The sequence below is a fragment of the Euleptes europaea genome, chromosome 16, assembly GCF_029931775.1.
Source record: "Euleptes europaea isolate rEulEur1 chromosome 16, rEulEur1.hap1, whole genome shotgun sequence".
Taxonomy (NCBI): Eukaryota; Metazoa; Chordata; class Lepidosauria; order Squamata; family Sphaerodactylidae; genus Euleptes; species Euleptes europaea.
The window spans coordinates 10,751,181-10,766,668 of NC_079327.1; the positions used below are offsets into that span (position 1 = coordinate 10,751,181).

The 15,488-nt window shown below is 42.3% G+C and overlaps 1 protein-coding gene across 1 annotated transcript in view; it reads right to left on the reverse strand.

The window, feature by feature from the left end:
* The window catches only part of TBC1D4 (TBC1 domain family member 4), a 50,040-nt gene extending 37,565 nt beyond the window's left edge, over positions 1-12,475 (reverse strand). Inside the window, exons 1-4 of the mRNA XM_056861888.1 lie at positions 12,272-12,475; positions 10,506-10,595; positions 5,399-5,503; positions 2,643-2,775 (exon numbers count right to left, since the gene is read on the reverse strand). Coding sequence (XP_056717866.1) covers positions 2,643-2,775; positions 5,399-5,503; positions 10,506-10,595; positions 12,272-12,388 — 445 coding nt within the window. The 5' untranslated portion in view covers positions 12,389-12,475. The remainder of the gene's footprint in view (positions 1-2,642; positions 2,776-5,398; positions 5,504-10,505; positions 10,596-12,271) is intronic.
* Between the last annotated feature and the right edge of the window lie 3,013 nt (positions 12,476-15,488).

Here is a 15,488-nt window from a genome sequence, read left to right on the forward strand (position 1 = left end):
CATCTGTAAGCAAAAGTCCCATTCATTAAACATGCATCACTTTTTGCTTGCGCCAAAGCAAGCCACCAAATTTGCGCCACCAAATACAAAGCTCGAGCTGAAAATTCGAAGGATAGTTCATAGCCTGTTAAATCATGTTAGGCCAGGGGTGTCGAATTCATTTGTTATGAGGGCCAGATATGACATAAATGCCACTTGGTCAGGCCAGGCCAGGCCTCACCAGCTCAGTTCGAGTTGGGGGGGGGGCTGCTTCGGCTGGCTTGCAGGCCAAATAAGAGCCTTCAAGGGACTGGATCTGGCCCACGGGCCTTATGTTTGACACCCCTGTGTTAGACCATCAAGAAGGTCAGCCTTCATATAAAACATGAACTCCATTTTGAGTTTCTTGCTCCATCCCAGCTGTTCTACATGAGACCGAAAATTAAAAATCAGATTTTTATCAGATTTTTAAATGACATTTACATTCTGTTTTTCTTCCACCATGGACCTCAAGGAGGTCGCTGTACATGAAGTACTCTGTTCAGGCGCTGACCAGAGTCAGACCTGCTTAACTTCAGGCAAGGCAGCTGGATGATTTCTTCCTATATCCTGGAACTTCAGAAGTAAGCCAGCTTCAGTCCCAAACTCAAACACAACACATACAGCTCAGACATAAGCTCAGAAATAAAGATGGACATAAGCACAATTTTCATGCCTAAAATTCTCTGTCTCTTTACACACAGAGTAAATTTACCCTGCTTTCTGCAAGCATCAATAGATATTAGGTGGTTGTGTGTGTAAGTGCAGTCAAGTCGCTTCCGACTCATGGCGACCCTATGAATGAAAGTCCTCCAAAATGTCCTATCTATTAGGTGGTTACTACCTGAAATTCTCCTCCACCCATGGCACAGCTCAACGCTATGTTCTATGTGAGGTTTGACTTGCTCTGTGCTGGACTTCTCCCTGTACAATGGCTACTTCATGTACCAAGGTTTCATCTACAGGACAATAATCCCCCACCCCAAATATTTTGGACAAAATTAGCACCAAATTTTAGTTTTCTGCGTTTTATATTAACGATTTGGTATATTAACGATTTGGGGATATATTTCATACTTCTGGGGGAGAGACAAAAATCCCTTTACAGAATTTAGTGATGAGGGTATCTCAGACATTTACACGCCAGAATTTCTACTCTCTTTAGCACGCAGAAGCACCTTATCTATTCTGATACTCCCAATGTCTTTTAGGGCCAAGTGTTAATATCTGGGAAATTATATATACAAAGAAAAGATCTTGGCTTCTACGTATATATTTTTTTTCAAAATTCAAACTTTTCCAATAATTTCAATTTTGTCTCTCAATAAACCTAAATACTAGCTTAGGGGTCACCAACCTTTTTGAGTATATGAGCCCCTTGGAAATCTGACACAGGGTGGTAGGCACAGCCGCAAAATGGTTGCCAACTTTCTAAAAATACTTGGTGGGCACCAAGAAAGGAATCAGTAGGCACCATATTTGGGACCCCTGTACTAGCCAGCCAGCTATTACAGAGCAAATCAAAAGTCCTCTACTTACACTATTGCTAGAATCTAGGAAGTTGAAACTGGAAATGTTTGCTGCTGTTCTCCTTTTGCCTTCAGATAGTCTGCAATTAAACTGAGGCTATGAGGGCACAGGACACCATATCCGTTGGCTGTTTGATCACCAGAGGGAGCTAAAAATATCTAAGTACTTGCTATTGTGATGATAACATCTACAGTTCCAGGAGCAAATCAAGTCAGAGAGAGAAAGTGAGTCTTCGCTTTCCCTGCCTGCAGTAGCACTGCAATCCAGGTACAGACATGTCATCCCAGTGCAAACAACTGGAAGGGAAGCAGAGTAAGTTCTCTGCAAGATTTGCACCTCACAGGCAGGTCTGTTATCTGTCAGTTAAGTAACCTCCTACGCTCTGCAGGAGATTTTTTTTTTAAAAAAAACATGTACTTGTAGTTGAAACGTGTCAGTTGAGCTTTCAAGAAAAATCTCTGATACCTAAGAGGGAAAAGTCACTAGCAAATTACAGCAGACTAGACAGAAAGAGGGAGACAGAACGAGAGAAAGAACAAAAAGAACAAGAGAAAAAGAAAGAAAGAAAGAAAGAAAGAAAGAAAGAAAGAAAGAAAGAAAGAAAGAGAGAGAGAGAGAAAGAAAGAGAGAAAGAAAGAGAGAAAGAAAGAGAGAAAGAAAGAGAGAAAGAAAGAGAGAAAGAAAGAGAGAGAGAGAGAGAGAGAGAGAGAGAGAGAAAGAAAGAGAGAGAGAGAGAGACTGAAAAGCTAGAATTAGGGATTCCCAAACTTGTTGAATCTGTTGACATTACTGGAATTATTAGAACAGATAGTAAATCCCACCAAAAAATACCTGAAGGGCTAATCCCAAAGTGTTTTAGGAGGTCTGGTATATGTCTTATCGGGTAAACAACTATAGCAGGACTTCCCACATCATGTATGGGTGTCTATTCAATTCTGGACCAAATACAGAAAACAATGCACTCCACAGGGTTTACACCTGAGGCCTTGTTGCACCTCCCACACACACACACAAACACAAAGCTTTACTGCACCATGAAAAAAAGCAATCGTGTTCCGTTTTAAGCAAGCGAGTAACGACAGGGCGGCAGCTACCTTCAATCCTTTCACAGAGTTTATGTAACGAGTGCATCGGACAGGCTTCGCACAGTTTAATTTGCGTCTTGGCGTTCTGGAGGGCGGCAGCGGTGCTAAAAGCCTGTTTGAGAGTGAGCATCACCTCATCAACCTGAAAGGAAGATGGAAAGCGAAATGTTAAACCTGCACATTTTACCACCAATTATAATACAGGGTGTTTTTTTTTAACAAGCGTGCCCCATGTTCAGAGTCTGAAACCACAGAGCATGAGTTCGTATTAGAATTCAAGGGCACAGCATGCTTTAGGGCAGGGGTGTCGAATTCAATCGTTACGAGGGCCGGATATGACATAAATGTCACTTGGTCGGCCTGGGCCATGCCTCGCCAGCCCAGATTGGGACTGGGGGAGGTAGCTTCCTCGGCCGTCTCGCGGCCGGATACGAGCTCTCGAGGGGCCGACTCTTGTGTTTGACACCCTTGCTTTAGGGTACTGCACTCCCTTTCATTCCAAGGGGGGTTTCCCACAGGAGAATTTCCCAGAACATCACACCTCTCGCCGATTATTTGTGACACAAAATGCATGCTTAAGATTGCAATTCTATTTCACGCCGGCTTTACTAGCACAAGCCAACGATTCTGTGCCTCCGACAAACTGTTTTACGAGAGCTTAAAAATTTCTGGCATCCATAGCGAATCCATCGAGACCCGTACCTCCACAGATGGTAGAGAAGCTAGCCCTTGAATATTCTGGGATTGGGAGGGACGGAAGAGAAGCCCATTTGTAACCAACTGAACAACGTGTCTGCCTTTATTGTCCTCAGACGCCAGTCTGGGCTTTGCCCTGACAGCATCACAAGCAGTGCAAGATTCCCACACCCTCCCCGCTTTGAGGCGACCAAACTTGGCATTCTTTGTGGGGAAACCGGGTCAAAGGCTACACGGTTTCCCCCTCAACGGGTATAGAAATTCAAATGCATTTTCATGCCTTTACATAAAAGCTTTTCAAATATATGCTTTCCCTTCATATATTTTAAATGAGGATAGTGAAGCAGGCGGGGTGATAGGGTGGAGACCGGGAATAACATTAGCTTCTTACAGTAGCTTCTAGTTTACTTTAATCTTCTCTCTTTATATCTGGATACCAAAAAGATGGTAAGGAAAGGAATGAGACCTTCATCTTTAAATAGAAAAAGAAGCACAAACTTGCTGAAGGATTTAGGGGCTATGAAAGTTTTCTCTTTAAAAAACATTATTAAATACTCAGTTGTCGATTCTTAGCGGTTCTGCTAAAGCCTAACAGATCACAAGAGCTTATAGCTAGAATTAAGTTTTGAGAGGTCTTAGTTAAAGAGTCTTATGGTTGTTTGAGTTTTTTATTCATTTGAGGTTGGTTTCTTACCATCCAAAATTCAAAATTCTTTAAAAAAAACTTTTAAATTTGAAACTGTGGAAGAATTAATACCACCAAATAACTAATAGCAACTATACACAGATAATATGATCTCTGAGGTCATCCAGGGCTCCCAGATCTCACTGTATGTGACAATGACTATCTCTCTTCATACAGTAAAACAGTTTTCCCCCATACACTTTTGATATCTAGATTAAAATTCTAGGCTCACTCAAGGCACCCCATCTTCTTTGCAACTGTGGGAGAGCTCAGATTTTATCAGCTTCCCAGCAAACAATTTGCCTGACAGTCAGGGTTATAGATGTGCAATTTAAAATTATCCTTAACCCAAATTTAACAGCCACTGGCTATTCTTCTGCCGCTTCACACTTTTTAAAAAGGGGAAATGAATATTAATTTTTTTCTTGACACTATAAAGAGAAAGTTACCACATCTCTCATGCAATTCACCGATCTACTTGATAGCAGATAACACAATATCCGCTTCTCAGAAAATGTCATTAGCGGTTTCATCCAAGGAGTGATATGTTTATTTCATGCTATATTTTTTCATGAACAAGCTAAAACAATGTGGACTGGGAAGTCTACTTGATCTGGACAAAATGGGCATTTGTGTTCTTCTGCAATAATTGCATTGTATCTCCCAATTGTATTGCATCTTCCAATAAAGAAGCTAGTCTAAATTTATGGATTTCTAACTAGTGGAAATAATCTGGCAAGGAAAAACTTCTGTTAAAGGGTATCTGGAAGAAGAGAGGTGAACAGTGACGATTTACGTCCTTGGACAATTTAAAGTTATAGTGCTTCTGAATTACCCACATTCCCACAGGCTATAGCACACAGAACAACAAGGAATCTTGATATCCACCTTGAATCTCAGCAAAAAAGGCAAACAAAGTAAATAAATAAGAGTCTAGAGAGCACTTATTACGATGTACCTGCCCATGTATTGGTGGGATGGAGGAAATCAATGATAAAATGGTTCAACTGAAGTGGTTTCCCCAGTGAAACAGGCAAAGATTGGTATGTGTATCAAGCACAATTGAATAGTGGCACACAATGAATGTCTACTATAGAAGTTGGGGAAAGAATAAACCCTAGTCTCTTCCCCTTTTCCTTTTCTCCAACCGTCAGGGGCTTATGACTTCATGCAGAGGTCAGGAGAAGATCATAAAATGGATCAGGCATCTTCTCATAAAAGAAAAGAGAAAAAACTTTCTTGTTGTTTAAGTCTTCACAACTGTTGACATGAAAACTACTGAACAAGCTGAAACCTGCATTGGGTTGTGCTGGTTGAGAGAAGGGAGGATTAGAAGCATTTTGAAATTAAAAATAAATTGTAGGAAAAGCAGTGATAAACTTACCAAAGACTCATTTGCGCACTGGAATACATAGCAAACATACTGATTTATGCCAGGTTCAGTAGATTCTCGACAAATAAAACCAAAGTGATCTATGTTTTTTATGCCCTATGGGAAGAGGGGGAGAAAAGAACCAATTGTTGTTTGAGTTTAGTTGACATACATTTGCCAATGATCAATGTTTTCTATTAGGAGTACGAGTGCAGGCTTATGCAGAGTTATTCTAATCCAGTAATTCCCAATGTGGTATTTGCCATTGTGTTTTCTGGTGCCAACTTCCTTCTTCCCCGAAGGTAAGAGCTAATCCTGGTTTTCCTCCATCTCTTTGAAAAAGCAGATTCTTCAAAAGAGCCCAGGAGGCATCACCTTTCCATCTGCAGGGAGAATTCATACAGAAAGAGCAATTTTCATCATAGCAGGAACCTTCGCTTGGAACCTGCCAATATTTGATGACTGGTTGCAGACTCTATGGCAGCCATTTGGTAGTTGGCTGTGCCCCCATGATGGGTGACAGGGGCATTAATGCACACAAAATTCCAAGTGTCCACAGGTTCAACAAGATTGGGGGCCCCTGGAATAACTCTGTACATGTCTGCATTTAAAAAATACAGTTGTCTCATAAAGTGAAGAGTGGCGAATGCAGGGGGAGATGCACTGTAATCCTTAATTTTGTTTTCTTTTACTTTTTTAAAAAGGGAGACCATGCACATGAGAGTATAGAGTAGCCAACAGTTATCTCAGGTAACAGATGGTTATCCATATAACCACCGAATATTCTGAAGAGTTACACCGAAGATTCCAAGGCAGTCAGTAAAGGAGGTAGTTTGTTCCCATTTGATACACTAGGCCTAGGGGGTTATTTCACTGGTTCATTCTCTTCATACTACCACCTGTCCTGTCCTGGGGCCTGCAGACAAGACACCATACTGCATCCCTTTTAACGGAAAAGACAAGAGGAAACAGGGACAGAGACGCCTTCAGAGACCACTTCAACAAGGGGGGCTGTCCTACATGCGTGGTCCTTGCCTTTCCTTTTTCCTTCTAAGCTCCCATGACCCATAGGGCTTGAGAAGCTAATAAGGAGTTTTTTTTAAAAAAAAATATCTATTTCTTTAAGGAAAATATGGTGGAGAGATACTTGGCAACCGCCAATGTTATACTTGGATCTCTATCCACCAGCAAAAAGGGGACTATTTTATCATCTGTTACCGTGGCAGGTAATTTAATTAAAATTGGAGTTTGAAGTGGGGACATTCGAGCATCATGTGAGAAAGCGTATCAATTTTCTTCATATTACATGAGCAAAGTCTTTCAGGGTAGGGTAGGGTAAATTTCCAAATCTTCCATTTAGCACTGCTGAAGGTGTGGCATTCAAACGAGCAAGCATAAAGGCTCTTTGGAAACCTGGGACTGTTAATTTACTGAAATATGGTGGAGTTTGCAGAGTAAGAAGGATACCTAAGAATTGAGTAGAGCATACTCTTCGAGCATGCATTGTAGAGCTGGAATAATCCAATTATTTTGTATAGCTTTTAATAACTGATATAGATATGTGGTCCTCACATTACTTTAGAGCCACATTGCATATATGACAGGAATCTTGGATACTGAGATTCCTTTCTGTTTGTGGGGCACATGGAAGAATCTGAACTTCCAAAATTTCTGGGCCTCCCCAGGGAGGAATAGGAACAGTAGAGCTTTCGGCATGGTGGATTTATTACTCAAGCAAGTACCCCACTTAAAGGTAAAGGTCCCCTGTGCAAGCACCGGGTTATTCCTGACCCATGGGGTGATGTCACATCCCGACGTTTACTAGGCAGACTTTGTTTATGGGGTGGTTTGCCAGTGCCTTCCCCAGTCATCTTCAAGTCAAATGAGTCAGTCAAATGGGTACTCATTTTACTGACCTCGGAAGGATGGAAGGCTGAGTCAACCTTGAGCCGGCTACCTGAAACCAACTTCCGATGGGATCGAACTCAGGTCATGAGCAGAGCTTTTGACCGCAGTACTGTAGCTTACCACTCTGCCCCACTTACCAAGTACAATTATTATAATTAGTGTTCTCTGGTTTGTTTTCACTTAATTGAAATGCTGTTTTCAGTAAATACTATCCTTCAGTAAAAGGGTTTAAAAAAAAAACGCTTCAAAGCACCATGGTCACTCACTAAAACCAGCATGGACCCTCATTAAAAATTCTAAAGTCAAGAGATACTACAGCCTCCATTACGTTTATGTGAGTCACATTAAATCAAGAAATAGAGCAGACATTCCAAACAGATCAAAAGGGGTTCTATTGAGGAGTTCCTCTTTGCTTCGCCAGTCAACAGAGAGCAAAAGATAATCACAGAACTGGCACTTGCAAAAAGATGAAATTTAAAAGGGGCTTTGTGCCCGGAAGGTGTTATACAAGGATGCTCCCACCACTAACCCAGTGTACTTGCCTGTCAGGTTCTCTTTCACTTTGATTCACTCCTAGCAGCGTGATAATTCACAGTGGGTAGCCGTGTTAGTCTGTTTGCAGTAGTCAAAAAGGGCAAGAGTCCAGTAGCACCTTAAAGACTAACAAAAATATTTTCTGGTAGGGTAATGAGCTTTCGTGACCCACAGCTCACTTCTTCAGATCTGTATCTGAAGGTATCTGTACCTTCAGAAGGTATCTGAAGAAGTGAGCTGTGGCTCATGAAAGCTCATACCCTACCAGAAAATATTTTTGTTAGTCTTTAAGGTGCTACTGGACTCTTGCCCTTTTTGACTCCTAGCAGCATGGTTCAACATTCCCAAAAACAAGCAACCATTTTTATTGTTCTCCACAGTACAAGGAAATTCACACAGCTGCTTCTGGTAGGTAACGTTATACTGATAAAAGTACTGACATTCATGATTTAGCTAACTGCACAAAGGTCTACACCAGTGGTCCCCAAACTTTTTGGGCCACTGCCTCCTTGGTTCCACAAATTCAACCCCAGCGCCCCCTACCCCATAAAAAAGCATTATTCAAAATAGGGGTTTACATGACTCACTAAAGAACATAACAACAATAAAATTTCAAAAACAGTAACAGTTAATTGCACATTTGTTCAAAATCAAATTAAAACTTTTTAGTTGAACTTTATTCAACAGAACTTATGAACTTGACCCAGTGGTTCCAGCTCCTGAGTCTGGAAAAAAATTCTGATAGTTTCCACCAAATTTGCCAGCATAGTGCCATAGCTTGATCTATTGTAAATTAGTGAACAACACAGTTGAAGGGGCCCACCTCTAGAGCCCCCCTGCTGCCCTCTTGCTTCTTAGTGCCCCCTAGGTAATCCCACCACTCCCAGGGAGTGATACTGCCCACTTTAGGAACCACTGGTCTACACATACACCCCTGTACATAAAACCAAACCACTCTGGTACCCTTAGTCAAGAAAAAGCAGTTTCAAGTAATGTTATTTTAGTTTAGGAAATTTAGAACAGAACCACCTTATGGCTGCTCTTGTAGAAAAATAGTAGTTGCCACAATTCAGCAGAGGACAGCCTTTGGCTTGACTTCTAAATCATAGAGTTGGAAGGGACCACCAGGGCCATCAAGTCCAACCCCCTGCACAATGCAGGAAATTCACAACTACCTCCCCCCTCCACACCCCTAGTGACCAGAAGATGGCCAAGATGCCCTCCCTCTCATCATCTGCCTAAGGTCACAGAATCAGCATTGCTGACAGATGGCCATCTAACCTCTTCTTAAAACCCTCCAGGGAAGGAGAGCTTACCACCTCCCGAGGAAGCCTGTTCCACTGAGGAACCGCTCTAACTATTAGAAAATTCTGCCTAATGTCTAGACAGAAACTCTTTTGATTTAATTTTAACCCCTTGGTTCTGGTCCGACCTTCTTGAGCAACAGAAAATAACTCGGCACCCTCCTCTATAGGACAGCCCTTCAAGTACTTGAACATGGTTATCATATCCCCTCTCAGTCTTCTCGTCTTCAGGTTAACATACCCAGCTCCTTCAACCTTTCCTCATAGGACTTGGTCTCCAGACCCCTCACCATCTTTGTTGCCCTTCTCTGGACCCGTTCCAGCTTGTCTGCATCTTTTTTTAAATTGTGGTGCCCAAAACTGAACACAGTACTGTAGTTGAGGTCTAACCAGAGCAGAGTAAAACGTATACCCTATGGATATGCTGATATGCATCTATACCATGAGGACAAATGCTTCTCAGGGGCATGTGGAAATGCTGGTTCTCATTTCAAGCCAGGAGAAATAAAAGGGCTGCACCAGTCACTAGGAGATAAAAAAAATAAGGCCAGGGTCCATGGTGCAAAATAATATATATATTATTACTCAGTTAAAAATTCCAAAAATTCCCTACACTTCTCAACAAGAGGCTTCTTCAAGGGAGTCTTGCAGTGATTTTCCTAAAAAGAGTACAAGATCAGTAGCCACTGTTTTTGGAAAATCACTGCAAGACTAACAGATTCCCCTGAAGAAGCCACTTGGTGAAACGCATTGGGAATTTTGGGGATTTTAACTAAGTAATAAAATATATATTTTAGTTTATTTTGCACCATCGGCCTTGGTCTTATATTTTTTATCTCATTCCAAGCCAACATTTGTTATGAATCATGTGTAGCCCACAGCCAGACAGTGATCAGGGCCAGCATCAAGAAATGTACTGCCATTCTCTAGCTCTTTGCTAGCTACTTCTAAATATTACATTAAGAAACATTTGTTTTCTCCTTTATGACTGTACCAAACAGAAACTGCTTGTCTCGTAAGTAGGTTAGTTATCAGATCAAAAGTATTCAGTGGTAAGAATATAAAACGTGACCTCTGGGTATCTAAGATATTAAAACATGTAGAAGAATGTCTGTTAGATTATGGTTAGGATGGGAGGCACTAAAGTGAGAAATGATCACTGATCAACATGCACTCAAATCCTCAGTTCTCTCCAATTTCATTTGTACTATTCTGTATGATGTAGAATATACTGTATAAACAATTGAAAGAAGGAAGTACCAGCAACCAAGTACACAGAAATACTCTGTACTTCTTTCTTTCATTTTTCCCCGTCCATCTTTTTTGCTCTCTAAACGTTAATGCTGTTTTTCCAAACTGTCTTTTGTACTTACCTGAGAACATGATGAGATATCTTTGAAGTTCTTCTCCAATACAACAGATTTAGAATCTGGACTGATGAGGTTAATTTCAAATCGACCAACCTTGAACAGAAGACGATGCATGTCAATACAAGAGTAACGTGTTTTTGTTTTTTGCGGTCAGGACGAAAAGCTCATTTAAGAACTTCAACATATAGGGCTTACTAGCAAATATTCAAGGAAAGTAACACTTATGCCAAACAATGGCCAATTCAGAGTGCCTTTAAGAACTTAAGTCAACAGTTCTTGAGGTAGCTGAAGGAAGACATCTTCCTTAGACTCAGGCTATTTTTGTGGGGTTGGTAGGAATTAGAAAGTTGGTCATATTCACACCAATGTGTATCCAGGGTACAGATGTCTGCTATATAGCTGACCTCCTTAATTTCTGGAGCCCCCGTTCTTCCCCAGTGCTTCAAACTACTCCAGCCTTACAAGTGACTATCAACCACTGAAGGGTCAGGACATGCCTCCCAACACTTCTCACTACATACAAGCTTTATTTTGAACTATTTCCCCCCTACAGAACTTCTCATTACAGTTCTTCGACCATTTGTACCAGAACGTTGGTACTCAAGAAGACAACGCTACATCTTTCCATTGTGAAAACGTCCAATAACAACACTGTCCTGAACCAAAGATCCCCCCCCCCAAAAAAGGTTAAAACAACACAACAGGAGAGATCAAAGAATCAGAGAAAAAAGATAAATACAATGCTCAAGGGAGAACATGCAGGGAAAGTACAAAAGGGGAAAAGTGCATTCACTCTTATGCTAAGCACCACCCATTCTCTTGGCCAGCATATAATCTAGACTTTCAGCTGTAAAAACCTGGATTCCTAAAAATCTGTTCCATGAGATATTCCAGTCCTTAAGGAGAAAAGAAAGTTAGTTTGTGCTTGTATATTTTGTTGTTGATGTATTAAGGTAATTTCTGTCATAGACTCTTGTATTATATTTTGTTTTTAAATAATTTTTAAAAAATTAAAAAAAACAACAGGATGCTCCTATTAAGTATCTCTCTGATTGCTGCATCTTTTAAAATAAATTACAGAAACTAGGGAGGTTGACAAGAAATATTTCATAAGCAAGCCATAATTAAAAGTGGTTAAAAGATGGGGGGAAATAATCTGATGGGGGAAAAAAACCACATAGTTTGGGCATGTCTTATAAACTTATATGGTCTGTGGTTCTCCTTGGGAAGAAATTAAGAGTGCCAACACCACAGAATCCCATTTCTTCAAGTTTATATAAAATGGATTCGCAGTAGGTTAGTTATACTAACATTACACTAATCAAGAATGCATCAATGAACGTATAATTCAAGGCATTTAATGTAGTTTGTACCATTGATGCCTGAATTTCCTCATTGTTGTCTCCCCAATGTTTAGAGCAGGGGTGTCGAACTCATCTGTTACAAAGGCCGGATATGACATAAATGTCACTTGATTGGGCTGGGCGATGCCTCATCAGCCCATATCAAGAGTGTATGTGGGGGGGGGGGGCTGCCTCGGTTGGCGAGTCTGCAGTGGGCTTGCCAGCCCAGTTCAGGACTGGGGGGGGGGGGTGGCCACCCTAGCTGGCTTGCGAGCCAGATAAGAATTCTCAAGGGGTCGGATCCGGCCCGCGGGCCATATGTTTGACACCCCTGCTATAAAGAATTAAGCTAAAGAAGATTAATATGCAAATTCATCTGCTCTCTGCCTCCAGGGCTATGAACTGCAAATTACATAGTGACCATACCTGAAACAACATGGTCCTGTTCTTCTCAGAATCAGAGGGCTGGACATGGCTGGGGGCACTTGCATGCCGTCTCCGCGACTGGGTTTTTAAGGTGCTGTCATGCACCTTCCTTTGCATAACAGCAGTGACGCTGCTGCACCGGGACCGAAACTCCTGCTGATCGTCAAACCCAGAATCCTCCAAAATCCGCTCAGGGAAAGAGAGACGGGAGCTAGTGAGGCTCGCCAGGTTCGTCTGACTTCCAACCGAAAACATCGCAACGTGACTATCACAAGTGCGGTCCGCACCATTCGACTCCTCGAAGGGACTGTCCAAAGGAGAAAACGGCGCATTGCCTTCGTTCTCAGGGAGGTCCACGCTGGATTCTGCACTGCGTTGTTCGCTCAACAGTTTCAGGCGCTGGCGTTCATGCTGGTTGAACTTCTCAATGCAGTCATCGATCAGAGTGGAGGGGGCCTTTTTGTGAGCGACTGTCACCTTGCCACAGTACAGGACCTCAAATTTCTGGGAGTTGTAGAAGGCATCTTCACTGTCTTTATTGGGTTTGACGTCCTCCTTGAGGGCTGCCTTGGAAGCTTGCCTTATGCTGCTGATCACATCAGGAACCTTTATGGGGGGGGAAAGAGACGGAGAATCTTCATTAAGAAGGCCAAAAACAACATAAAAAGATACTAGAATTACGCCCACGAACTTTATTTCAGTTTTTCCCCCTAGAGGGAACTGGTGGAGAACTTCACACAGAACTTTAATCAGATGACAATGCACATAGCAATAAATAATAAATAAATAATCATCATTTCAAGAGGTTACCTCTCACATTCCCTTTGACCCAAAGAGAAATGCATTTTAAACCGTGTATTTCTTTTTAAAGAGGACAAATTATAAATATCTCCATTCAACCACTGCCAATCTGAGTATCTCTCCCTTTCCCACGCACACAGTGGTTAGAAGAACAAGAATTGGGTTTTATACCTCACTTTTCTCTACCTTTTTTTTTTTTTTTAATTATTTTATATAGTGGGATACAGAACAAAGAAAAAGGGGATTACAGAGAGAAAAAACTTTTGTCTACCTTTAAGGAGTCTCACAGCGGCTTACCTTCCATTCCCCCACACAACAGACACCTTGTGAGGTAGGTGGGGCTGAAGAGTTCTGAGAGAACTGTAACTAGCTCAAGGTCATCCAGAAAGCTTCATGTGGAGGAGAGGGGAGAGAAACCCAGTTCTCCAGATAAGAGTTCTCCACTCCTGGGGAGGAGTGGGGAATCAAACCCGGTTCTGTAGATTAGAGTCTACAACTCTTAACCACTATGCCACGCTGGCTCTGTTAGAAAAGTAATACTCACTCGGTGTCTCATGAATCACTTGTGGATCTAGAGAGCATTGTTCCCCAATGTGCCACCCGCCCCATATTTCAGGAAGGTAGGCAAGGCCATAGCCTGGTGGGGCTTGTGGTTGACAGGTGGTTCCCACCTCAAAACACCTGCTGCCAGAGGCAGAGGTAGGCTGTGAGCCACCCTGTGGGACAGACCTCATGCCGGGGGTAGAAGTAAATGTGGGCCTTTGGGTGTTGATAAATACAAATGTTCCTCTCGATGAGAGGGAATACCACTGGGTGAGCGGAAGGAGCCAATCTTTGTCTTGCTTTTAACCAAGATGATTAAAGTTAGTACAATGAAAAAGTTTTGCTCAATTAAAGTGGCTTGGAAATACATGAGAAACTTAAATATATACATATATAACTTCCATTTTTAATAGGATCTGCCCTTGGGGGTCTGGCAGTATAGGTACAATAAGTCATTTGTTTTTTTCATTGTCCATTATTTGAGGTTGATAGAGACTGATTAAGACACTTGATAATGGAAAGAAGGCACTCGAATTTCCTGAATTTCTTTTTAAATAAAAACAAACAGGAGATGGTAAAGATTGCAAAATTTATAATACAGCAAGGATACAAGGCACAGTGTGATGGGTGGCTCTAGATATTAGAAAAAAATAGGGAAATTGCTTAGAAATCCTGGCTTGGCCTAAAAGCTACTGTTTCATACATCTAAAGCTCCTCCGGGATGATTTTGTAGAATCTCAGAGAGCAATTCCATAGCGGCACACCATTTGGGATTATGACATCATTTGGGACTGTGACACTTATTTTAGTGTCCCTTCTTGTTAATGTGCTTAGGAACGAGTGACCAACGCCTTCAAGAGCCAAACAAGAACTAAAGAAACCACCACTTAAGGATGAGTACCGTGCGTCCAAATGTTTCAGAGAAAACTCTTGCCTATTTTTTTTTGCTTTAAGGAGTATGTGGAGAGGGCCTATGGAGGGGGGGGGAAGATCCCTAGGCAGGGGAGGGTTCAGCATACACACACCCTACACCAGGGGTGTCAACCATATGGCCCACGGGCTGGATCCGGCCCCTCAAGAGCTCTTATCCAGCCCACAAGCCAACTGAGGCAGCCATCCCCCCAGTCCCAATATGGGCTGGCGAGCCTGCTGTAGGCTCACCAAATGAGGTAGCCCCCCCCCGTCCTGATCTGGGCTGGTGAGACAGCCACACACACCCCACTCTCGATCTGGGCTGGCAAGGCAGGGTCTGGCTCGACCAAGTGACATTTATGTCACATCCGGCCCTCGTAACAAATGAGCTCAACACCCCTGTCCTACACCTTCCGTTCTGTCAACTGAAAACAATGCTTTACATTCGAGTGGGGGAGACCCATTTTTAAAATATGCACCACTGCCCCATGTAGCCATTTCTAGAGACTGCTGAACACAGCCCACAGGTTCTGCTGAAGAGTTCACCCTCCAACTTTCCATAAGTGGTTTACAATCATTCAGCATGGCGGCCCTTCATGGTAGCTTTGCATGCACTGGAAGATTTTAATACAGGGCCCATTCAAAGACCCAGCCCAGCTGTTCACATGGTGTATGGTTATGTGATAAGTATACTGTCTGCATAGGGCTGCCAGGTCCCTCTTTGCCACCGGCGGGAGGTTTTGGGGGCGGAGCCTGAGGAGGGAAGGGTTTGAGGAGGGGAGGGACTTCAATGCCATAGAGTCCAATTGCCAAGGTGGCCATTTTCTCCAGGTGAACTCATCTCTATCGGCTGGAGATCAGTTGTAATAGCAGGAGATCTCCAGCTAGTACCTGGAGGTTGGCAACCCTACGTCTATATCCATAACATTTACCATAAACTCTTAGCCATTAATTACATAAA